General features: G+C 42.5%; 1 protein-coding gene across 3 annotated transcripts in view; it reads left to right on the top strand.

Moving 5' to 3' along the window:
* Positions 1 to 26,058, top strand: part of ST7 (suppression of tumorigenicity 7) — a 142,833-nt gene that overhangs the window by 26,397 nt on the left and 90,378 nt on the right. The window contains exon 1 of one of the 3 annotated variants that reach the window (XM_027660615.1): positions 13,527 to 13,975. The exons of the other annotated variants lie outside the window; for them this stretch is intronic. Coding sequence (XP_027516416.1) covers positions 13,954 to 13,975 — 22 coding nt within the window. The 5' untranslated portion in view covers positions 13,527 to 13,953. Of the gene's footprint in view, positions 1 to 13,526; positions 13,976 to 26,058 lie in introns of those variants that run through there. 3 annotated transcript variants of the gene reach the window in all.

A 26,058-nucleotide genomic window follows, 5' to 3' on the forward strand; every position in this document is an offset into this window, starting at 1 on the left:
TAAACTCTATGCAACAAATAAACAAACAAAAAAATAAAAGGACAAAGGAGTTAGAATGTGTGAAAGATTCCTGGTGAGCTCTCCCTCAGCATGGGAATTCGGAGACTGCACTGGATCTACCTTTGTGGGACAGTGCTTCATTTCCTTGTACTACCTTTATGCCTTGAGACCAGCAATTGTCATTTGAGATGCAGTGATTGGTTTCCATTTAAGCAGCACCTCCGAATTAAGAGAAATTTATAACTTTTTTTCAAACTTTATTCAGAAATAACTTCAACCATCATTGGAATGAAAAAGAATGGTTCATGTTACCCGTAAGAACTGTACTGTCTTTAAAAGAATAGCTTATACATGCAGTCTCTTGGTGTCTAAAGACTGTTTTATCCAAAGGCTGGATTCTGCCTGTTTGGAGAACAGTATTTTATATCTGCTGGTCTGGTGTACAGAGGTACAAAGGTGACCAAAGGCTGTATTTTTTGTGAGCTTGTTCATGACCACATCTTATATCTGACCCTTCGTTTTTGACCTGTCTGGCATGGGAGACCCTGTCGACGGCATGTACCATCGCCAGCATAGCTTGCAACCTCATAGGGGTACGTTCAGTGGTCAGATTATGTGACTAATACATCTGTTCTAGAACGAGCAGCAGTCGCAAGCATTGAGGCCCTGTTGCTGAGAACACAGCTGTGTTGGGCAGGGCACATCTCAAGGATGAAGGACCACCGCCTCCCTAAGATCTTGCTTTATGGTGAACTTGCCACTGGCTGCCGCATGAGAGGAGCCCCGAAGAGGAGATACAAGGACTCCCTGAAACAACATCTCAGCCTTGGCCATATTGATCAACATAACTGGTCTACTCTGGCCTCCAATTGGGAGGTCTGGAGACACACTATCTTTAATGCTGCTCATGCTTTTGAGAAAGCACGCAGGATCACTCTTGAGGAGAAAAGACAACGCAGAAAGAATTGTGCCTTGCAGAATATACCACCTAAGGAGTCTTTCTGCTGTGCCTTTTGCAACTGAACGTGCCTGTCTCGTATTGGCCTTTTTAGCCACTAGCACACTTGTAACAAATGTGGGTAGAGCCTTCCCCAAATCTTCGTTTGCGAAGCCCAGCCATGATGATGACCACACATTTGCTGCAGTAATAACATCCCAGGTAGTGGGAACCCTCTCATCCCACAGATCAGGTGGCAGAGGTAGCCATGGGTCAGTGGTTGGCAGCTTGCTATGTGCGGGCAGCCGCTCTTGCTACATACTCTTCCTCATGTTCTGCTCAGCCAAGTCCATTCCCAGACCTGGTTTCCCACATGCCACTCAGGAGAGTGAGTACCAAAAGATGCATTTAAGGAGCTTAGGCTAACACGGCTGGTTCAGTGAGCACATGGCTGCTGAAAGGGTAGCAGTGCCACAACTGCATGCAACTGAAGTGGATCATGAAACGGCTCTGTAGAGCTTCTAAAGGCATGGTTTAGTGAATTTTTTATGTCGAGAAATACAGAAATCTGTAGCTGGCTGCTGCAGAAGCAACAAAATGATGCCACAGTATTGTCAGAAGTACTTTGGATTTATCTGATTGTGAAAGAAAATTAAACAACCGAGTTTTTAATATTTACCGTGAGCTAAAATTATGCATCTTAAGAGGATGAAAAGTTTCATTTGTTGCCTACAGTATATTAATTCATCTGTCAATTGGAAGAAAAAACCAGAGGTGTGATTAAGATCATATTTTCTCTGAGGTCAGTGGTGCCTTAAATCAAGGAAATTCAGAAACTCTCTTTCAATTGTTTCACAACAAAGGCAAAAAAGTAATTTAAACAGTTGTCTGATTATTTTCATAAAACAATAAAAATTATTGTAATTTAAAAAAATATAAACTATTATTTCGTTCTGAACTGCTGTGTATACTGTTTACTGTGCAGTTTCCCAAGGCACATTATGGAACAGTCCTTGATTTGGGAAATCAAAGGTTCTAAGGATCTTCTTTTATCTGCAGAAACTTCTGAATTCTCTGACACAATCTGTTTCATTGGGCTTGATAACAAGGAAATATTTAGTCATGTCATCACTGCATGTTTTTTTTTCCTTAAGAGTGCAGTTAAAAGAGTTACTTCTGTACTATTAGGATGGCAAAAGGGTCCTGTCACTATTACAATTTCTATTTTTTTTTAAAAATGCTAGAAGGGGGAAAGTGAAGACATGCTTTCTGTGGCTTACTACTAGTACTTATTAATGTTTTAAAATCTATTTATTATTCACTCTTAAACCTAGTTCAGTCTAAGCATTATTGGGGTCTTAATTTGGCAAAAATTGAGGATTGTTGGTTAAAATTTTCACTATAAAATGTTCCTTACAGAGGTGTATGTTTATGCTTCAGTAGCTCTGCATTCAGAGAAGGCACAATATTGTGCTTTTAAATCCAAGCTTCCTGCTCCTTAAAACTTGCTGACTTTATTATATATCTTTTTGCCTCAAATGTGGTGATGGACAGAATACTTTTCTTACATGAATAATCTTGGAAAAATTACAGAAGCCTGAAAAATATTCAGCTCTTAAGGCTGAATTTCAATTTGCAGTTAATTCCAAAGATGTGCAAAAAATGTGATATTAAGATTTTAGGAAAAAGGAAGTAAAAAAGAATCAAATGACATGTCTTTCTGCTTTAAGTACCATTATTTGAATAAATTGTGCACGTTGCCATATCCTTGTTTTCATCCAAGGGATCTCTAGTTGACCTGGAAGGGCATTTTAATCAGGAGATTGAAAGGCATGGTCCATTCTGGGTCAGGAGGGACTGCAGTCTTTGAGGTGGACTTGGTTACATAGATTGGATTTCCAGTGGGGCCCAATGGTAGGACAAGAGGCAACACACAGATGTTCACACATAAGAAATTTTTTCTAGAGTGAGAAAATACTTCTTTACTCTGAGGGTATTCAGACCCCAGAGCAGGTTGCCCAGAGAGGCTGTGGAGTCCCCATCCTTGGAGACATTCAAAACCCAGGTGGATGTAACTATGAGCAACCCAATTGGACAGGGACTTAGATACCCTTGCAACCTGTGCTTCTGGATGATGATTTCGAAGAGCCTTTAAAGCAGAGGATATGGATCAGAGCAGAAGAGAGGGGAGAAGATTTTTCTGTAGGCTTGGGAAGAGAAGGGAGTTGGCTGTATGTTGGGAACAGCTGGATGCTCCATGAGGGGAAGGACAGACACTGGTGCTACAGACCTCTGGATTAGGAAGTGTGGAGCAGGCAAAGGCAGGGCTGGGACCTGAGCATAGCTGGAGCTGGATAGGTAGAACAAGTAGCCACCTTGCTGGTACCCATTTCGTCCAACTTTGATTTTGCCTTGAGTAAGTATCTATGGACATGACTGTATTGCTTTGTTTGAATTATCTTTAGAGGGTGATTTATCACTTCACTATGGCTTTTTGCAAGGGAGCTGTCCACACTATCTGTCACCTGCCCCTTTAGGCTTTTGTTTGATCTTGTTTTGCTTTGTGTTTACTGCTGAAAACATAGTAGTCCTTGTCTGTTATAAACTAGTGAAGCACTCTGTTTTAATAACAATATAAACCAAGAAAAAATTAAAAAACAGATTTTAAAGAAAATACATACTTACAATGCAGCTAACCAGGAAATTACCCCTTCAGAAAGCTCCTGCCCTGGAGACATCTGGCTCTGTAGCTTAGTGCACGTAAATCTGCTGCAAAGTGCAGCAGAGCTGAACTATGACTGTGGCTACTGTAGTAAGATATTCCAGTTCCCTTCTGTCTTCCAAAGTGAGCATGCAGTGGGTGTCTGCCCACTCACTGCCTGTGCCAGGACAGGCCCTTACCAAAGAACACATAAGGGACATTTCAACACGGAAGTTTTTAAAATCTTTAATGTTACGTCAGAGCAAAATAAAAGCTTTTGCTTGTCTTGATTTAATGACAATAGGTTCAGGAGGTGGGACCTCTAATGAGGTAAAACTCCATTTCTCTTCTGTTTATTTCCCTTCCCCAAATATTGACAAATTTTGAAGTTAAGAGGAGTCTGAATGCAGGAAAAAAAGATAACAATTTTACTAAAAAAAATGGAGAACAAAACAAAAACAATAAATAGTAGAAAAAATGTCACCTAGCCATCCCCCTCCTCCTTGGTTAAAATGAGAAAAACCTGGAAGAGTATGTCATTAGAAGAAAAAAGTCCTGTGCCGCCGAGACAGCAGCATGGATCCCGATGGAGCAAAACCACTTTACAGTGATGAACTGGAGCGGCACCAGGACTGGGTGATTGTGAGCCACGTGGCAGCAAGTGCCCCGGCAGCTCCCCAAAGGGAAATTCCCTGTCTTTTCAGCATGGCTGGCAGTGGGGAACTGCTCCAGGAGATGACTGGCACAGGCAGACACTGCTGGCAATGGGGAACTGCTCCGGGAAGCACTCAGCACCCCCCTGCCGGAACAAGGAGAAAAGTTTTGTAGGTGCTGGAGACTTAATCCCTCGAGTTGTCGTAGTCCCCTGTGGTTTTGAACTATGTGATGATATGAAAAATTCAATGGAAAATCTTCTCCATTTAACTAAAAGATTGGCATTTCTTTAAGTGAAATGTAAGTTTAGTACATTAGGTTAAAGTCAGTGATGGGTTAGTTTACTGTTGAAATACTAATTCACATTATGTGTTGCTTTCATTTGCATCTGTAATACAGGGTTAAAGTAGACCTGAGTGAACTATTTTTTTCATAGAATATACTCTGTAAAAATAATTGCTCTGGTATTCATACAACAAAAGCAATGTCCCAGAAGAGTCTTAATTCTCTCTGCACAGACATGAGAAATATAGCTGCAATAAGGAGCATATTGAGCACATGATCAAGACATAGTAGGACTTTCCACTGAGGTCTTTTCTCTAGGACCTGAGACTGCATGCCAGGGGAGACTGTATGTTCATAGTTGGACACTTGTTAATACACGCCCTTTTCTTATTCAAGTACATAACCCGTTGCTTTTCCCTACCTGTAATCTGTTGTACCAATTTCAGTCAAACACACAGCAACAAAAGTAACGAAGCCTGTAATTCTGTACCAGTTTTCTATGAAGAGATGTGAAGGTCAGAGTTGGAGAACCACTGGACCACATTCATCCAGTGCAGTTTCCAGTGATGTTTGATGTGAGCTGAAGGAAGACACAACAGTCTGTGTCATTTATTTCAAAATACATTTTCTTGAGAATTGTCATTTAAAAAGATTTGCACAAGATATAATTCTGATGCTATTTGACTGAAGTTTAAGGGATCTGTGAGCCTCTGCCCTTGGGGTGCCCGCAGGAGCAGCCTGAACCAACTGAACACAGGAGGCGAGCTGTTCTTTGTGCTTGAGGTTGTGTTTTGGCCAACGACCAAACCATCTTCTGCGAAGGATAAGTGGTATAAAACAGTACTTGCCCGTAGTGTAAACAGGGCTGGAGGGTCAAGTGGGTAAATAACACTGACAGCCAACAGTGCTAAGCAGAGCTGGTGGCCATCTAAAGGCTGATGGGTTTCTCCAAGCATCAAGAAGGGATGCTTGCACACAATGTCCCTACCTTGCAGACTGAGCAGAGCTGTATGCATCTGCTCTGCTGCAAGGCAAAGCTCTTCGGCCTGGTTTGACAACTGATTAGGTGGCATTAAGTAAATGAATCAGGTATATCGAAGGGCCACAAAGCCTTCTACTTGAAGAAAGGAATGTGTGTCTGTGCTTAAATCTCTTAGGAGAAGGCATGTCTCTGGTGGCAGGGGAGACTTACTTTTTGGCGAAGTGATGCCTGCTGATTTTATTAACTTTGTGTATCTGAAAACGTTGTACTCAGCATGACCTTCCTGCCTGGGCCGATGGAGTTGATAAACTCTGTCTGCCACCCAGTACTAGACACAAGACCTTGAATCTTTCATGGCATTGAAGGCAGAGAAATGTCACAGTGGTTCAAAGTATCGGAAAATCACTGGTGTAATGCAGATCTCTGCAGCTGCAGGGGGGCAGAAGGTTGTCTCTCTGAGCTGAAAACCTGCTCTTGAGATGACCTGATTGTTCCGAAGTCTCGGACGGGTTCAGGGGGAACTTGTACCCATAGCAGAGGCTACAGTTCAAGCTAGGTTTGGAGTGCGGGGGTCTACTTTTTCTTCCTGTAATTATGGAGCCCCTGACCTCAGCATAGCCTTCTCCTTTTCCAGTGCTTCCCCTAAAACTCCCAAACACACAGGAGACATTTCTTCTCTACGTATGTAGACGTCTGCACTTGAGCTGCTCAAACCTGACTTTGTGTGCTTTCTCTGTAGTCAGTGGAGGGAAATGGGCACTGCTGGAGTTGGCAACTGCTGAACCGAGAACAGAACTAATTCAGAAAATCAGTGCTCTCTAATCATGCTGATAGGACTTTTCTGGGATGAGGGTCGTGGAGACTGGGAGCTGCAACCTCCATGTCTCCTCTCTCTCCTTACACTATGAAGTACAGCAGCTCTGAGGGTACCACCACTCCAGGGGAGAGGCCAAGAAGGGGGATATCAGAACCCTGGCCCTGGGCAGTATGGTCTGCTCAGAGGGAGGATTCTGAGAAACTTGACTAGTGTTAGTGTCTGATCATTTAACTGTCACAAAGTTTTAAGTGCTACTTATTGTTTTGCCCATCTGAAGTTACAGTTCTACATGGTGTTCAAACACTGACCATCACCAGGCTGAAGGCATAAGCTGTAGTTACTGAGGCTGCTTTGTGCTTTGACAGCACAGCGGTTTGCTGTGAGAGGCACTTTGTGAACCAGTAAGTGCCATGAGCTCCTAGTAAAAGTCTACTGTATATCTAAGACGTTTCCACATGGAGTTAGACTTGTGAGTCTCTGCAGTTTTCCTTTATGCTTGGTGCCAGGTGAGAAGGCTGCTGGTACAGTTCACTCTGTCATGAAGTGGCAGATACCACCACCTTTTCTAATCTTATTTTCCTCTAACTGTATACCTAAGCCACTTACTTTGATTGTTTTATTGACTCTTGAAAGCTGTTCTTTGTCAAGAAAAGCTATGATAATCAAGTTATCCAAACATTTACTTATTTTTGTATTTAATCTTTATTCTGAGAGAGGAATGTTAGATCTTCAGTCTGCAGGGATGGCACTGCATGGAAATGGAGTGAAAACCCTGGAAAGAGGGACTGGGACACCACCAAAATGCTGCATCTTGGAAAAACTGAAATCCTTAAGTGACCACGACGTTGTCCAGTGGAACTAGTGCAACAGTTTCTACTGCACTTGGTTTTCCCACTGACTCTGCAACTGTGCTCTATTTATGGCTGCAGTATCAGCTCATCCACTGTTATGCACAGGAGTGCCCACCTAGGAATGTAAAAATAAAACTCTCAATTGGTTATGCTATGGATTCTTTTATGTCTTCTAGGGAGTGTGCTCAACACAGCACTCACCCGTCCAGCAGGGACCTTCCTACCTTGTTCTGTGCATATTCCCTCGAGGGCTTAGTCATCCTTAATTTTTCCCGTATGTACGATGAAGTCATGGCTATTTGTAATGTCAGACTGAATGTTCCTAGTGTGTTTACTTGGACTGAGAAGTAGTGTAAATTTGATCTTCCTCTCTCAACAGTCAAAACTTTCTGCTAATCATGAAGTTTCTGCTAATCATGAAGTTTTGGCATCAGATCAAACATTATTAATGCAGATTGTAATGCAATATTGGCAATGTTTGCTACTCCTCTAAGTCTCTCTGACTTATTTTTATACAGATAAATTGGATATTTTTGGTTTTTTCTGGGGCACATATGTTCCCTCTGATGCCAGTTTGCATGTGGTTTATTATGAGTTGACCTTAATCCTAATTTGTGATCTCTCGGAGTTGCATAAAAAATTACAGTTTATTTATAATCTGTTTGTTTAATTTGTTATCCACCTCTGTTCACTCTGACATTTGAGGCTTTCATGCATACCTTGTGTACAGTCCCGTGGCATAGATGGAAATGACCCTGATATTAGGATACATAAAATAAAAACCCAAAATATTTTAAGTACTTCCCTCAATGTAGAAAATCTATTTTCTAATATTTTATTCTTTTAAAATGGCACTTAAGTGGCTGGTGACTTAAGTTTATTTAATTTAACAACAGTGCAGATTTGGATGCTTCCTGTGTTTCTAAGTTCTCCTTGTATTGTATTGAGAAGTAGTGTCTTCTGCTGGGACATTTTTCAGATACAGCAGTGGCCCCATTTCATCACACAGTTGCATGCATTTGGGACAAAAACTGCTCTCGGAATTTGATGAAGCCATTACACATGCTTTGTTGAGCCACGGGGCTGTATGTTATTGAAAAAATAACACATTTCATTTGGTTTTGATATGTCATTTGCACATAGGGAGTAGAATGTCACACTGTTGGTAACTGTCTATTTGTGGGTAAACAGTTCTGTGTTTAAAAGGAAACGAACCAAGCCGAAAACCAAACCAACAAAACAAAAGAGAGGTGAATCATCATTCTGATCTTTTGGCAATGTTATACAGAAGGTGAGTTATACTCTGCCACTTACAAAATAATACTGCCTTTTTTACCAGTCTCACACTGAATATTGTAAGGGAAGTTGTTGAAAATGGACTGTTTGTTCTGTATCCTCTGTTGAAGGGAATGGGAATACCGTTCTGTTCTGTCACTCCCTGTTACTGGATGCCAGATAGACAAGTAGAGTCCAGGAGCGAAGTAGATACTCTGTTGCTCAGTATCTCAAGGCCGTATTGCCTACAGAAGTTCCTAGTTCCTATGAGAAGGCAGAAGCCAAAGATTTGGGGATTCTTCAATATCTTAAGTGTAACAAGGAGCAAACACTGAGTCCTCTGAAGAGAGCTTGATGCCTGCCTATGATCTACAGTCTCAGTTGTACTCTAGAATTAGGTACTTAACCTGGGCTAATATTTTCTTATATTCTTTCTGGTATGGAGTATTCTTTACTTACAGCTTTCTGTGTGTTGTACTTTACCATTCATACTTGCTGAAGCTTCATGTCCATTAGATGTGCTCCAGATGGCTGAGTGGCCTGGGAGAGGCAGAACACACAGAACTTCCACTGTTAATTGCAGAGCATCTGCTGCTTCATGCCCATGGTAAATGGCTTGCAGTAATCATCTACAGAGCTGTGCTGAAGATCTTCGTTAAAAGAGAAGTTGAAAGGCATTACAGTGTAATAATTGGCTATTATGATTCATTGTATCTCTTCTTTAAAAAGCAGTCTATCTTTTGAACTTCATCTCTCAGATAAGGACCAACACAGACATAAAAAGATTTTTTTTGGTGGCAAAAAGTACTTGATCTTTAGTCTGTCTTGTTACTTATGTGTATATGCATGTATATGTTTACTCAAAAAGCTTAGTTCTTCCAGGCATTAATTGCCTAAAAATGCTACAGAAAAAGAATTTTTACATTAAATGGGGCTGCATAAACGAAATATGGACTGCACAGAAGTATTTGAAAAATCAATACAAGAGCAAATAATAATAAGAAAAAACCATCCCTGCCGTCTGTTAGTCAGTCTGGTGTAAAATCCTTTTCCTATGTTAAACAGGACAAAGGTCTTGACTTTTTTTCTGCTAGCAGTCTCCTTCCTTTCTGTGCCAACCTAACAAGGGAACTGCAAGTTGCAAATACGGAATGTGGGTGGAAAACCTTGAACAAAAGATGATAAGAGCAGGCTATGAGGAGAACACTGAGGACTTCCAGACAGCTCAGATGTTCAAGGATATTTTTCACTATCTAGCCAGTCCCCTTGCCTCCATGTCTTGGCTGCCTGGTGTGGTCTTGTCTCAGCCACCTTCCTCAGTCCCTGGGCTGCTCCTTGCTGTCCAGCCTGTCTCCTGGTGAAAACACGCTGGTATTTCCACAAATGAAGAACTTCAGACATTTTGTTCCAGTGGAACATGCCTTTCTTGGCTCTCCTTGGCTCTGAATGCTGTGTAATCCAAGCTGGAGGACCCCACTCAACCCCTGCCCCACTGCCCACTTTCCTGCCAGAAGGGGCTTGTCAGGGCTGTCCTCCAGTCCAGCTAGCCCTGGCCCTTTTCCCTGTGGCCATGGCTCCAAAGTTACCTTCTGGGAAACTGGCTTCATGTATTGATAGAGGTATTGGAAAACACCTCTGCATTGGGGACTCTGTCATAGCATCAGTGCAGGCTGTTTGGCTTGGTTGTTTGAGGGCTTTGTGCCTTAAATAACGTGACCCTGGAAGATGAGAAGCTGAAGTTGTTGCACCACAGTAGATTACATTGGTATAATCACGATGTCAACTTTTTCACCAAGGATGTCTTTAAAGATAATTAATGGTCAGCAGAGTTGAGCAAAAGAAGGCCCGAGAAAGTGTAAAGCCAAAGAGCTGTAGCTTCGTAAGGCATGCTGCTCTTTGACTTCATTTTTCTATAGAGCATGAAAAAACACCTTGCAGTATTTTGTGGGTGCCATGATGATCAATAATTGGCATGGCAGCTGTTGCCAGAACTGACAAAACCGACAGAAGCTGGAGGTTGTCACAGTGTGAGTGGCTGGGGGTCTTACTGAGTTTTTAGGAGGGAACTAACATTACCAGAGGCAAAATAAATTCATTCTGGGGGTTGCTGAATGGTGTGGACTCACTGCACAGTCACTTAGAGGTTTCCAACAGCTCCTTAAATGCATTAAATTTTTTAATGTCTTAAGAAAAGTTCAGTTTTCAGGTATTAAAAAACTTACAGAACTGAGGACTTGGAAAGTAAAGCCAAGTTTAACTAGTAAAAATCCTTACCCACCCTTGAGGCCTATTGAGATTATCCTGTACTTCCCCTCTAGAGACTCAAAGGTGTGGGACCTGTTCCCTTGCCCTGGGGGGAGTCAGCTGAGACCTCCCCTGTCTAGGTGAGCTACTCAGGGCAGTAGGACAGGAGAACCTCACAGGTGGGAGGGACTCATTTCCTGTTCCCAGAGTTTCTCCTGTGAAAAAGGAGGTTAAGTGCAAAATGAAATGTTTCTCTAGTGACGAAAGAATAAAGATTTATGCTTTAGTAGATCAGCGTAAGGCATGTGTACAGATCTACCTCTCTTGGTATTCAGATTTTCTGCTTGCACTGTCTTTATAGAGAGAAATTACTTCAAAGCAGAAATTTACATTTGTATAAAAATTTTAACATTTCATTATCCAGCTTCATTATTAAAACTCAAACTATGCTTTAGGGTTTAGACACATGTATCCTTATAAAACCAAGTAAAATATGTGTATTATTCTTCTGCAGTGATAAACTGAGGAATAAAGTAAATCTGCTCCAGGAGTGGCAATGGTTGAGAAGCACATCCCTTTCTCTGGCAAACGTGAATATAAAGGATAGAGCTTTGCACAGCGTATATTATTGCTGCTTTAAATATGCTGGCTTGTGGAGAAATGTTTGGAAGGTATATTGTAAAAGAATCAGAGAAAGTCCTTCAGTGTCCTGTCATGGATCAGCATCCCCACAAGGTGTACTGACCTGCCAAGCCTGACAGTAATGAAACAGATTGTTATGAAATCCTTCTAGAGATACTGCATAGGTTATTTGGGCTCTTCAACCGCCTGTATGCGACAGTGTAATGAGAACTTGGTGGAGGGCCTGTACTCCATGACACTTTCAAGGATGTCTTTGGAAAAACCCTGAGATTTTGCATCTTCCTTGGAAAACAATGCTGTGGGAAGGTCCGATCTGCTCATCAGAGCAGAACTTATTCTTCAGCTATTGCATGAGTGCACTTGGGGTTTTGTTTCAGAGACTTGTGTTTAAGATGCTTGGAGGATTACTGGTACATAATAGAGAGGTTTCTGTTGTGAACTTGCCTCAGTTGCTGGAAAGCCCAGCCAGGACACTTGTTTTGTTCAATGCGCTGCAGCTTCTTATCGACCTGTTTTGACAGAAGAAGGTGTTACTCGCTCCAAATAGTCAAAGTAACTAATTCAGCTCTGGGAAGGGCAAAGCTACAGTCCTTGTCAGAGGATTTGTGCCACTGTCATTATAGTCAAAACCAATTTGGACATGGCTTCCCAGTGCTGAGCACGCAGGTGACTGCAAATATTCATGACTGTTAATAGCCAGGCTGTTAATTCAGGTGCTTAAGTACAGAATTGAGGACATCTGGTTAATTTACGACATTTGTGGGTTGATTTGAGTCACCATTCACTGGCATCCTGTCTGCCGGTGGAGAGACTAAAAGCTGCCTGTTAGAAAGTGTGTTGCAAGATGTCACCCCAGGGTATGGCCTCTCCCATGGCTTTGTTCCAGAGATGAAATACAGTTAAATGCTCCCATGAGCCTAGTGGTCCTAAATATTCTCATGGTGTGTGCAGAACACAAAGGGACTGTTAACATCTGAGCCATCAACTCCCTGGTTCCTTAATGATTTCAGCACACTGAGATCCTCAGGTGGCAGGTCCTCCCAGCCTTCAGTAGTACTTGTTTTTCCAGCCTGCTGCTGATGGTGGCATTGTGTATTTTGCAAACAGCACAAACCCCCTTGGCACGTGGAGCAGCAGGAGTGTTTGGAATTATTAACCCACAAAAGCTGAGAAGTGGGAGGGGTGGTTGTTTTCCTTTAAATGCTTCACTTAATGGACCTACATCTACCTCCTTTTCTCCTCATCCACCAATAGTACTTTCCAGTCTTTGCCATCTTGAGAACTGCACATATGTGTTCGGTGAGACTTGGCAGAATTGTTCTTTGTTTTACCCCCTCCAGACAGCCATGGATAGCCCCCAATGTCTGGTAGTTTCTAACCATCAACTTACTACCTTGGATGCCCTCACCAGCACGAGGCAGGCAAATTCCTATTGTCTGTGAGAGGACTGAAGGAGCTAGCTTAGGGCTTTGTTTCTATGTTTGAACATTTTTCAATTACTGAGTGTCAGAAAAAAAAGAAACTCAAAGAAATTCAGTACTCTAAAAATGCACTTGCAGAGGCTAACAAATGCTAGATCTAAATGGTTTAGAATAATAAAGAAGAAATAAGGGAAATATTTCTTTGGTTGCTAGGATGCCTTTTTATCATTGAATTCAGTTAGTGGTTTTATTTTTATTTAGATGTGTGACTTATTTATTGTGGTTAGAGCATTGTTGCATGTACTCTGACAATAAATCTAAGTAAATGAGACAGTTGGATAACACTTTGATGTGAAAATTAGGTTTGAAATGTAGATTGGCCCAGAATTTTAATATTTTTTCGAAGGAAAAATAATAAAGAGAGTTAATGATAGAAATTTGTGGTTGTTCGTTATTGGAAATGCTGTAAGTGGTATTTACTAGGATATGTGTCCCTGAAATGTATTCCATTAGCACAGAAACACTTTGCATCTCGTGCAGCTGAGAAAAGTAGAGCGAATTCAAGGCAGATATTTTCCTGCTAGCATTACAGCTCCGCCTGGGAGCTTTAGCATCACGGAGGGAAATATAGGTCTGGCTCTTTGTCTTCTGCTTTTTGTGACAAAGGAATTCCCATCTGAATCGCTCTGCTCTGTCCAAGCCCCCTCCGAGCCTCTGGGTTAGCAGCAGTCCGTCTTTGCAGTGTTCTGACGTCATCCCGTGTGTGCATAAGCTCCGCTATTGTCTTACGGCGAGCAGGGGCTGGGGATTGCAGTATCTGGTGGCTGATACCTATTCCTGCCTGCCGGTATCACGGAAAGGACGCTGGCCTGCCCTTATCACTCGGATTTAAAACAGAAGCTCCTGGTTTTTGCTTCCTGAAGAAGGACCTTCACTGCGGTTGCAAGGAAAAGCTGTCTGCGGTGTTGAGGAGAGGACGGGAGAGGAGGAGAGAGAAGAATCTGGCAGCTTGGATAGCCTGGACTGCATTGTCTGGCTTCATGACCCCTGCTGCGTAGCAGTCTCATCCCTACTCTCATACACTCCCTCTGTCTTCCACTCTTTTCTTCTTTGCTTTTTAAAATAGCAGCATCTGGGGAGAGCCATGTTTGGCACTGAATCTTCATGTAAGTAAATGCATCCCACTTACATCCCTTTTCTGTTGAGTACAGGGCTTGTTTTCCTCACTCTACCCACCGCGTTTGCATTCTCTTTGCTGTAGGTCGTGGGCTAAAAGCTGTGGTCCTTGCCTGTTTGAGAAGGGATGAAAAATGCCAGAGGGGAAGCATTTACCTCCTTATTGTGGGTTCATCCTCAATACAAGCAGCAAGACAGCATAGGGCTGTCAGCACTGCTGAATTCAGGCCACTGAAAGATGGGGGAAAAAGGCAGTTTTGCTTGAGTGTGTCAATAGATAAGACTGCATCTGTCAATGACCAGGAGTTGCAAACACTCTTAATGAATGCACTAGTCAGATGATATGTTTGGGGACTGTAAATGCTGCAGTATTAGATGGGCGAGAGGTTGGGGAGAGTGATTTAACCTGCAGGAAAAGACTATCTAATTTGCTTCATTTTTGTGTCTGGGAAAAAGGAGGCTTGTATGCAATCCCTCTTGTAACTGCAGAATCCAAAGTTAAATTAGGTGGAATTCTAAATATGAGGTGAAAAATGCAAAATAATAGGATCATTTATTTGTTTCTTCCTGATCTTTGTTCTGGAAAATCTTAGCCGAGGCAGTATAATAGCAGTGCAGTATAATAGCAGTGCAGATGCATGTCACTGAAAGCAAGCCAGTTCTGCTTCAGTGGGAACAACAATTACCTACCTGGCAAATCTGTCCATGGAGGAAGGCTGGGGGTTTATGTATAAATAATGCTGCTGGTGACAGTGCGGCTGTGTGGAGACCAGTCTGATCCAGTGATTACTGGGTGACTGAAAAATAGAAAACAGTCGGTTCACACTGTATTTTGTGCACAAAATAGTACTGTATGTTGAAAACATGTCTCATTTGAATATGAAGTGGTGGATTTTTATAGAGCATTATACCATGCAGTGAGGTGTAATGTCTCTATGCACTTAGGCTGGGACCTGTTCTGCGTCTTGGCTCTTCCTGGGAAGTGGCAAGAGCATCGGAATACCTCATAGTCACATCCTCCTGGCTGTCAAACCCCTTGCTCCCAAAGGGTTAATTGGTCCTGTCACCTGGTTCTGGTAGCTCCCCCTCTCCTCTGTGACCTGGTCACAGTCAAGGTCAGGCAGGACAAAAACAAAATTTGCCTTTAGATTTCTTTTGTTTGGGGACGAATTTTTCATGCACAGTTGTAAACATGTTTGCAGCTCTGGGTCAGCGGAGCATGAGCAGCGATGCCAAATGTAGCTGCATCTATTTCTGCCCTGCCAGATCTGTGAGCCCCAGCCCATATCCATGGGCTCTCTGTCTGCAAAATACACAGAACAGTGCTCTGAGATAAAATCAGTGCCCTACCTGCCCTCTTGCAGAAAGGTGTAGTGCTTACTCAGATTGTTCAGTCTTGTTCATTTTCTTGGGTTACAAGGTGCATTGGCTAAAATCACTGGCTTGTGCACCAGCAGCCGTGGCTGTTTTTGTTTCCATGGTTCCCACAATTTAGGAAAGGGTGATGGGAGCTTTTGTGACAGCCACTACCTGTTACCAAGAGAGGTCTACAAGCATTATTTGCTTTTAAAAAAAGGGTTAAGCAGAACATGGCTAGTTGCCATAGATTTGAGCAGAGGCTGTGGTTGGTCTCTGCCTGCACTCCCTGGCCTGACGAAGAGAAGGGCAGTGTGGTGGCCTCGCCTTTGTTCAGACCAACTCCCATACGCCTCTGCTCAGGCCTGGACCTCCTGCCCAAGAGTTCCTCTGAAAATTGGACAGGCTGCCCCATTGCCTACTGCTGCCAGGTGCTGGCAGGTGGGAGGAGAGTGGAGTTACTGGTGCTGCTCCCCCCCCCCCCACCTGCCTGCACAGGCCAGTCCTTGCATAACCAGCCCTGCCCACACCACTGCTGGAGGCAGAGCGGGTTTGTGGGTTTGCTTTCAAAGACAGAAGATAGTATCAAAATTATTTTAATCAGAATGCAGTCACAGCTAAGAGGTTTTTGGTCTTCCCTTTCCTCCTGTCTTCTTCATATTTCCAGGCCATCAAATGATAACAGTGGTACTAATTGTTAATGTTTCTATCTGGCTAGAACATAAAATAATACAAAATAAAATAAAAATATTCAGATCATCTTGACCTTGAAAATACAACAGACGCCCTTGCTGCTGCAATCCAAAAAGCATAAAATGAACAGATTTCGGTTTTTTAAATCCTGCTGTTTACAGTTACTGTTTAGGATTTTATTTCTCTTCTGTCTGATTAAAAAACCAAGAAAAAGGGTCAGAAGCAAATACTGGTTCAGAACCTTTAGTCTCTCACTCAGTAGCAAAATATTTTAAATGTCAAATGAGCTCTCAAATCCTGGTCTTTCTTTTTGCTTGTAGCAGCAGTCAGAAGGGCAGTAAAAGATAGTCTGAGGGTTGTTGTAGGAACAGGCATCTGCTTATCACCTCCTGGGTGGAGGGAAAGACAAACAGCCGGTGACGCCGGCCCATAAAGGGGGATAAGGCAGCAGGCAATGCACAAACATCTGCTGACACTCCAGCGCATGATGAGCAAGGATAGAGAGTGCAAAGCAGAAAACCCAGGAAGTGTCTGTGGAAGGGTTGCACTGTGGCAGAGTACTTGCTGTATGGTCATGGTCATATTTTTCCATTGGTCACATGTCCTCTTTATAATCCCCACAGGAAACATATGCGCCGGAGACCCTTCATCTTCGGTGCTTTTGTGCTGATCCACTGTCAGACATGCTGCTGGGGCAGTGTCAGGGGGCTGTGTGCATGAGGAGGCAGCTGTCCATCCCACACCACCCCTCCTGCTGACCCGACAGATTTTTCTGATTTCCATAATAGTTTCACATTCTGGAGGGAGTGAATAAAATCCGCTTTGATAAAGCTTGAGTTGAGAATTAAGTCTTTTTGAAGGTGAAATAGTGTTACAGTGCTGCCCCGAAGTGGGGAAGTGATGGGGCTCTGAACAAGTGACAGGCTGGTCCCCACGAGAAGGACACCCTCAGCTCAGGGAGAAGAGGTAATCCCCAACCTAGCAGAAATAGCCAGCAAGCATCCCTTGTCTTACTAGGAATACTGTCAGTTGCAGGCCTATATGAGAGACAACACGAGCACAAATTAAACGAAAATGTGAGAGCAGTCACAGTCGGTGGGACTTAGCACTGGTAGGGGAGGTCAGGGGAATGCAACTCCATCGAATCTGTCTGTATATTGGTAAGGAATGGGACAGGATGCAGTTCAGAGCCTAAAAAGCAAGCAGAGAGGCTCAGAGAGCCATTTCATGTGTGTCTGAGAATGTGCACCACGCATATGTGCTTCAGATACCCCAGAGAAACTCAGTAGGAAGCTGCGAGGGAGGGAATCACACCCGTTCATGCCGCTTGCCCTGGTGGTGTTAAAAGGACCAAGGTGCATGCTGTGGAATTCTGAGGTGATGTTCTCAATGCTGCTATGTTTGTTCATGCTGGGGCGTTTTAACCTAGCAGCAGTGCTGAACTGTGAGGGTTATAGGGGAGGTTGTCTGGGAAGTACTCTTCCAGCCTGGGCTGTTTGGGAGATGCTCATGGTGGTCCCTGTCTGGTAGATAGCAGCTGCACTCTGGGAAGCAGAAGGACTCTGGACCAAATGAAGGCTGACCAAAGGGCTGGAGAAATACAAAACCAAAGGCCAACTGGAGCTTTCCTCTGCTACGAGGCTAATGCTGGAATGCTGCTCTCTATGGGGAGGCTGAGGATGGCTGTGGAGAAGGGGAAACCTTGCCCACTTAAGTGTGCCAGGAAAAACTACTGTGCTTGCCCAGGCACACTGTACTGTCTTGTGCTCTGTCTGTTCAGGAGGTACCTTTGCTCCTAGGCATTTTTTTCCCAAACTCTCTTCCAGCCAAAATGTAATAAATGGCAAAGGTTACACCAAGATAATTGATTTTATGGCGTCAGAAAAGTAGTTTTTCAAATCCTTGCAAAACATCAGCAGCCAACAGTGGAGAAATGGGAGACCTTAGCATCAGATATTGAGAACCAGAACAATCTGATCAGTATGGGTGCTGCCATCCTGGGCTGATGTGCCTGCCTCCTCTGTTTTCAGCACTGGTACTCACCCCATCTGTGGGAGAATGAGCCAAAACCTGACCACTGTTGCAGGTAGTTTTGAGCATCTTGGCTCCCCAGGCTGGTTCATGGGGTGGTTAAGTGAGCAGCAGCAAAAGGGAGGGTGCAACATGATTGTTGAAACTCTGGTGGGATGCCTTGGCAAGACTGGGCTGCACTGAACCAGCAGATGACCAAAATGCTCCTTTTTTGAGCATAAATAGCCCACTGCCATCCTAAAAGGCCAAGACCAGCAAGTAGCAGTAAGTATAGCCACAATTCCACAATGATGTCACACTGGTTTCTCAGGCAACAGTACAGCAAAGAGAGGTTACAGGAAAGTACCAGAAGCTGTAACTTAAAACTAGTGTATTTGGCTGCTGAGATTCCCGTTGTTCCTCACAGAGTCACGACTTCTGAAAAAATTTCAGAACCAGGTCAAAATGAGGCTTGGCTACAGCAGCATCAGATGCCAGAGTAAACTTGGGTTATGAAAGGGATTGAGATTACAGAAGCTGTAATAAACTTGACAAATGCATCAATGAAATTTCAAGGTATTTGGAGAGAAAATATAGTCTCACCTTCCACTTACAGTAGATTTTGAGGATTTACCGAGTGCTAGTATTGTTATTTTCTAAATGAATGCATATTTTTAATGTACAAAGCTGAGAAAAGAGAGGGTTCTGCAGGCTCTGTAAACTCCCTTGGCCATACCACTTTATTAGATACCTGAGGTATGGTCTCCAAAGGCTTGACTGCATGTTCAGGAGGACAGGAGACTGAAGCGGAGCCCTCCTACTCCTGCAGCACGAATGGCAATTTGAATTCACTGTGTTGAGCTGTTCACAAGCACTGTCGAAAGAGTTTAAGTGCACCTTGTCCTTTCTTCCTCCACAAAGAAGAAGTGAACTGAGACATCTCACAGGCTGGATCTGACTCGTGAATTTGACAGTCTTTGGTAGTTTGTCTCTTACAGCCCTGGATCCTGTTTAGAGGTTGCAGGGGTCTGATGTAGAGTTACTGAATACAGTGCTAGTCTCCCATGTAGCTGTGTCCACACATGAGTTTCTGGAATGGGGAAGAAATCTGAAGGTACATGAAGTGAATAGGTAACCTTTTGCTTGTCAGATCGTTTGGTTAAAAGCATGAGCTATAATTAGTAGACAGGTCTGTGATGAGTCAAAAATTACAAAAGGTCTTTCAGATTTAAGATAAAAATCATAGAATAATTTAGATTTGGGGGGACCAGCACTTCACTCAAAGCAGGACCAATCTCCAAGTTAGAGCCAGTGATGGATATGAGCTGAATCAAATGACGTTTGCAAAATGTTATGAGATCAAAACAAGCTTCAGGTTTGACCAGTTTAATTTACAGGACCAGAAATAGGGATAAATCCTCATACCCAAGGACAACTGAAAGATTATTAGAGTCCCTTTGGGCTGTGTGACCTAGATAGGAAGTGCAGTATAAGCAGTGAGAGCTCTGTCATATTATTTGAGCTGGGGTAAAAGCAGTAGTGTTTCATTGTAATTTAGAGATAATTAATTGTCATGCCTGGCAAAAAAAACTTATTCACAGAAGAATCTAAGTAATCTCTTTTTGTTTGAGCTAGAATCCCCTGCCTGATCCCTCAAGCGCCAGGAAAAGGTCTGTAAAGTGCTATGAAAAAAGCATGTGGGATTCAGAGAGACAGAGTATTCCAGATTTTCTAGATTAATGGATATCTTTTCCATTTGGTGAAAATACTGATGGGACATCACTGTTTAGATCCTGTCATATGAAGGTTACTATCTATAATGGGAGATTAAAGAATCTTAAAAATGCCAATATGTTCCCTACTGAAAAAGACAGAATGCTATATTAGCGAATAAGCTGTAAAACTACAGAGAAAAAACACTTGCTACCCAGAATCTGGTGTAGCTCAGTGAAAAATTGTCTGACTTTGCTATGTTTGGTCAAGGTGAAACTTACACTGAGATCAACTTAAGATGCTGAGAAATTGGGAGTGGAAGTGAACCCGTATTCTGCCTAGACCAGGAAATGTGCCATTGCATCCCAGAATTAGATGGAATTAGTATTGTAGGACTTCCTAGCTCTCTCTATGAATTTCAGTTGGAAATGGCATCTTGAGGTTTGTCAGGTGTTTTGATCAGTACAGGGGAAGGAAAACTCTTTTGAAACTACATGGCAGCAATACAAAATTGAAGTATGATGTTTGACCTCTTTTGTGAAACTGAGTGACTGGGCAGGTCTTCCTTGGTACATGCTTTGAGGGTTGCTGAGATAGTGTTTCAGCCTAGATAGAGGAGGAGCCTAAGGTGAAAATGATACAAAGTTGGTGAGCTTGTCAGAGAAAGTATATAGCTATAGTGGGGACTTTCCAACTTTGTGTAGCCCTTATGCAGCTTTTGTAAAGATTTGATTGGACAGTGAAGAAAGATGAGAGTGGTAGGAATGAGCTCTGGATGAAAGTGCCTTGTGCTCAAAAGGACTGTAGCCTAAGAAGCCATGAGGAGATTTTGAAGATGCCAGTGGAAACATGAGCCATCTCCCTTAACCTTCACATTTAACGTGCCACTCATTAGCCCAGTGATTTTGCAATCTGCAAATGCCAGCTTTTATTTTACCGCTAGGAATGAGTCTGGAAAAGCTGTTGTTTATTTGGATTTCCTGCTGTACTCACTTGAGTGTGGAAGTATAGCGCATCAAGAAATTTTAAGAAGATATGGTCTTGATGTTGATAAGTTGTAGTTTTGCAAGTGCAGCAGAAGAAAAATACACTCAATTACATATTTTTAAAGTTCCTGGATGGGAATAGAAAAAGGAGACTAGATGTTTTTAACTTCATGTATTTGCTGCATTTTTTAACAGTAAGGGATTGTATGATGAGGGCACTGCTAGAAAGCAAATTCTGAGGGGAAGGGCATCTATTACAGCTCCATGGAAGTAAAAAAATGGCAGTGGACTCTACTTGTAAGACCTGTGCTAAAAGAAAAGTAAAAACTTATGCAAGAAGATGACATCCCAGGCAGAACCTCAACTGTATAAATCACTGGCTTATGGATACCTAATATGAGTGACACTGACTCTGAACTGGCTTAGCACAATTAAAATATTACTGGTCACAAAAGAAGAGAAAAGCATTATAATTAGCAGTACTGAAAGATGCTAAAAAGGTATATTTAACATTTTAAAAAGGACCTGAATGTGGAAGATATTGGCATTAACCTTTTTTCCTCTCAGCTGCATTCATTACTGTCATTAGTAAAGTATTTAGGACTGTTGCAGTGGCAGTAAATTGTGCCACTGTATTTACATCAGAGTAGGTAGTAATGAGTCACTCAAACTGTCAGCTGATAAAATACTCTCAGACCTTAATTTAAGTTATCAAAGAGAATACAGTAGATGAGAAATGTCAACTAGCTGGCAAAGAAACACATCAAGTTGTATGTGAAGATCTTATGAAGTGCTTTGTCATCCACAAGCAGTCCAGCTGCAAAGCCCTGGAAATTTTAAAGGCAATGGATGGAGGCAAAGGCCTGCTAGAGGGTTAAATGAGCCAGGGAAAATGTTCCTCTGACTCTACAACATGCATCAGCCTGACTGTTCTCTGCATCCTCCACTGCTTGCGTGGTCTGCAATGATAACTTCAGATAAGCTGTTCAGAGCTAATAATCGATTGATAATCGAGCTGCTTGTGCGGATGGATGGAGAAAAGCTCCAAATGATGGAAATGAGCAGCCAGATTAAAAAGCAACAAGATCTAAACTGTAAGCATCACATTCAAGAGTGGAAGTTCCTTCAGGAACCCATGGAATTGTGAGAGGCCTAACACATGAACATCACACAGGAGGATAAAGTGTCTTTGGTCACAGGACAGGAGTGGTTCTGTGCGGGAGCAGATTCCTCTACAATTGTTGACCTGCTAGAGATATCTCTCTGCAACTTTGGCTGGAGTGTTCTGATAGCACAAGGAGATAGCAATGGGATGAAGGATTTCTTGGGTGTTAAATAAGACATACTGCCTTATCTTTAGTGTCATTTACACTTGCCACATTATAGTGGGACTAGGGAATATTGCCCCCACCCACAGGGATACAACAGCTACAGTAACAGAGATATTAAGTTGCCTACTCAGGATAAAGCACTAGCGGTCTGTCACATCAGGGAGGGGTCCCACAGAGAATGGGCATTCAAAGGCCTTTATATGGGACCTTTTCTAAACTTATCTTCCATAGGTATAAGTATTTTCACAGCTGGGGTTCTCACTGTGCTAGGCTACACCTCCACGCCATGGAAGGTGGCACTGCTGTGGGCATTGTGCATCACAGTGACCATCTGGATGCAGAGACATTCACTTGGTCGCTCTGGGGCATTGCATGTATGCTAATGACTTAGACTCTCTGTGGGGTTTGGCTGCCTGTCAGAGAGGAATGAAGCTGTAGATTTAATGAAGCTGTAGATTTCAAACAGTGCCCTGTACTGCAGCAGTTTAGTGAACTACGTGCCTGGCATTTAGTTAGGTTATGTCTTGTTTGTCTGTGTATAGTGACATTCAATTAATTCTTCCATAAAATACAGATAAATACACAGAATTACTCAAAAAGACAAAAAGAAAAGGCTCATGTTTGGACTTACCATCATCCTTAATAGCATCCCCTTAAACAGAGAGGCTCCCCTGGGGAAACAAAGAGATATGACTCTCTAATCTGGAACGTCAGTGCAGCCGCCATCACTGTAGAGCGAGTCGCTGCTGGCAGCAGCTGCTGTCTGCAGGCTGGCAGCAAATATGGGCGTCTGCATTTTTAACTATTGTCCTTTAGGACACTGGTTTGTACGTACTCCAGATTTGCTTTGGTTTAACATGAGGAAGAAAGAAGCACTCTATGTCATTGAACAATCTAACTATGGACAGAGGAGTTTAAAAGAAGCTGCCAGTTTTTGTTTATGTATGTAGTATGTGTGTTTATTTATCTGTGTCTTGATTTATTTTACTTCTACAGCTGTTGTCAGTTAAAACTATTAACTGCCTTTTTTTACCAGACTGGTTTACTGAAATTAAAGCAGTTTTTTCCTAGTGAGGGAAAAGCCTGTCTCCCTATATAGCATATCATCGCTGATGAGAAGCTGTGGTCTTCCTGCTTCTCGCCAGGGAGTTCAGTACCATGGCAGTCCATAAGTCTTGTTATTCCTGTGTGTGAGGACTCCAAAAGTTTACATATATCTGGAAATTGGACTACCCTCTCATCTCCAGAAGCATTTCAGACATACTGACAGAACAGTGTTGGAGCTGTATCGCGGGCGGTATGGGGAAGCCTGCATTGCAACTGACTTAGGTGCTGCCTTATGTACAGGTTAAGGGATGATCACACTATCAGGTTGGCTTTCAAAAACTATAATTTCATCTCTAAAAATCAGCTACTGGAGGTTGCTGATTGCTTTCTGCTGATTTTTGTTTTGATTGGTTCGTTGTTTTTTTTTTTTTTAAATTTGCTATAATCTGGCTGTTAGTAATCTGTTTCTGAAGTTCATTCTGGAAATACCTTTCAAAGGAAAAGATGCACAGCTATTTTAACTATTAAATTCTAAACTTGAATCACAGTTGTTTGGCTGTGCTTCTGATTTCTAGCATCCAAACTCACAAAATTGGTCTGAATAAATAATTTTGAAGAAGAAAATGAGGACAGCCAGTCAAATAATAGCAGAAGTTATCAGTGGTTATAGTCAGAATTAAATCTAATCAAAATAAACTTGTGAACAGTAATCTAAGACATTAATTGATAAAATAATTGGCAAATAAGATAATCATGACAGGACAAGAACATGACAAGTGCCCTCTACTGGGTTAAAAACTGGCTGGATATCCAGGCCCAGAGAGTAGTGCTGAGCTCTGCCACATCCAGTTGGCAGATGATCAGTAGTAGTGTTCAGGAGAGATTCAGTATTGGGCCTGGTCCTGTTTAATATCTTTACTGATGATCTGGATGAGAGGATCAAGTGCAACCTGAATAAGTTTGCTGAGTTGGGTAGGAATGTTGATCTGCTGGAGGGGAGAAAGGCTCTGCAGGGGGATCTGGACAGGCAGGATCGATGGGCCAAGGCCAACTGTATGAGATTCAGTAAAGTGAAGTGCTGGGTCCTCCCCTTTGGTCACAACACCCCCATGCAGTGCTACAGGCTGAGAGAAGAGTGTCTACAAAGAGTCCCAGCAGAAAAGGACCTGGGGGTGCTGGTCGACAGCCATCTGAACATGAACCAGCACTGTGACCAGGTAGCCAAGAAGGCCAATGGCATCATGGCCTGTGTCAGACATAGTCCTGCACTTGGCACTGGTGAGGCCACACCGTGAGTACTGTGTCCAGTTCTGGGCCCCTCACTACAAGAAAGACATTGAGGTGCTAGAGCGAGTTAGGATAAGGACAACAAAGCTGGTGAAGGGTCTAGAGAGCAAGTCATATGAGAAGCAGCTGAGGGAGCTGTGGGTATTTAGCCTGGAGAAAAGGAGGCTCAGGGGAGAACTTATTGCTCTCTACAACTACCTGACAGGAGGTTGTAGCCAGGTGGGGGTCAGTCTCTTTTCCCAGGCAACTAGAGACAGGACCAGAGGAAATGGCCTCCAGCTGCACAAGGGGAGGTTCAGGTTGAGCATCAGGAAGAATTTCTTCATGGAAAGGGTTGTCAAGGATTGGAATGGGCTGCCCAGGGAGGTGGTGGAGTCACCATCCCTGGAGGTGTTCAAGAAATGACCAGACACGGTACTTCATGCCATGGTCTAATTGACAAGGTGGTGATCAGTCAAAGGTTGGACTCAATGAACTTGAAGGTCTTTTCCAACCTAAATAATTCAGTGAAGAAATATTTTAAACATTATAAAAATCAAACATTTAATTTGCTTTCATCCCTTGCAAGAAGAATAGAGAGCAACCTGTGAGCAAAAGTAGAGGTAACTTATTTTGTTCTTTATAAAGCTGCTTTTTCCAGGGCCTTCTACATGAGTCCAAGGCAAAACACAACCAACCGTCATGGACTCAAGTTTTATCTGTCCAAGTGATTTCCCACCAGCTATAGCAACATGCTAATGTGCAAAAATAAGTCAAGAACAGCAGTTGTCTCACTGCAATCAAGTTTGAGTGTTAGCCATTTGCAGCTGGTCGCCTCTTCTGTGGGAACAGCATGTCAGGGTGAGTTTGAGCCATGAGTGACTTGGCCCAAATAGGTGTTGAAAACATTTGTGCTGAATTCTTAAGAGCTTAGGCTGATTGATCAGTCTTTTCTGTGATTACTATTCTCAGAAATAGTGCATCATCTCTTACAAGGTTTGTCTAGATATGTTCTGACTTAGGTTTAAATAAAAGTGTGGGGTTTTTTAAAAAAGGTTAATTAGTATGGTATAAAAAGCCCTACAGACTCTCAATTGGGACTAAATTGAGTTAACAAGGTGTGGGTTTCAGATTAATTGAAATAAACCTTCTCAGCTGAAATAAACTCTCTTAGCTGAAATAAGAATGTACATGAACCATTGTACAAGAATGTACATACTGCATCAAAGCAGTGCAGGCAGGTCAAAGGACTTTAAAGTAATATTCATGTAAAAATGTCATCATGATTTATTGGATTTGGTTTTAATGTCTTTCATAGTACTCCTTGTAGTTTTCAGAAACTCAAAATGAAATATCACCTTTGTTTTCTGTGTTCTCGAGTCTCTTGACAAGCATGAATGACCTTTGATAAAGGGTTTGAAGTTCGCATCTGCTGAAGATGAACTATGGTTTCTAAGCATAACAAATGAATAACCTTGTTTTCTTTCATCTTGCTGCTGTGCAGTCGGCCATTTGGTGATATTTCTGAAAAGCTAACAATACATATTTGGAGGATGCCAAGAAAATGGGTAGTATTGCCCAACACATAGATGCGGCCATGCTTTCCTTAGATACTTGCTTGTTGAAAGAGACATGTCTCTTGTAGTAGCAGAGTCAACAATTCTGACAGCA

This window comes from Corapipo altera, unplaced genomic scaffold (genome assembly GCF_003945725.1).
Source record: "Corapipo altera isolate COAL_440 unplaced genomic scaffold, ASM394572v1 1, whole genome shotgun sequence".
NCBI lineage: Eukaryota > Metazoa > Chordata > Aves > Passeriformes > Pipridae > Corapipo > Corapipo altera.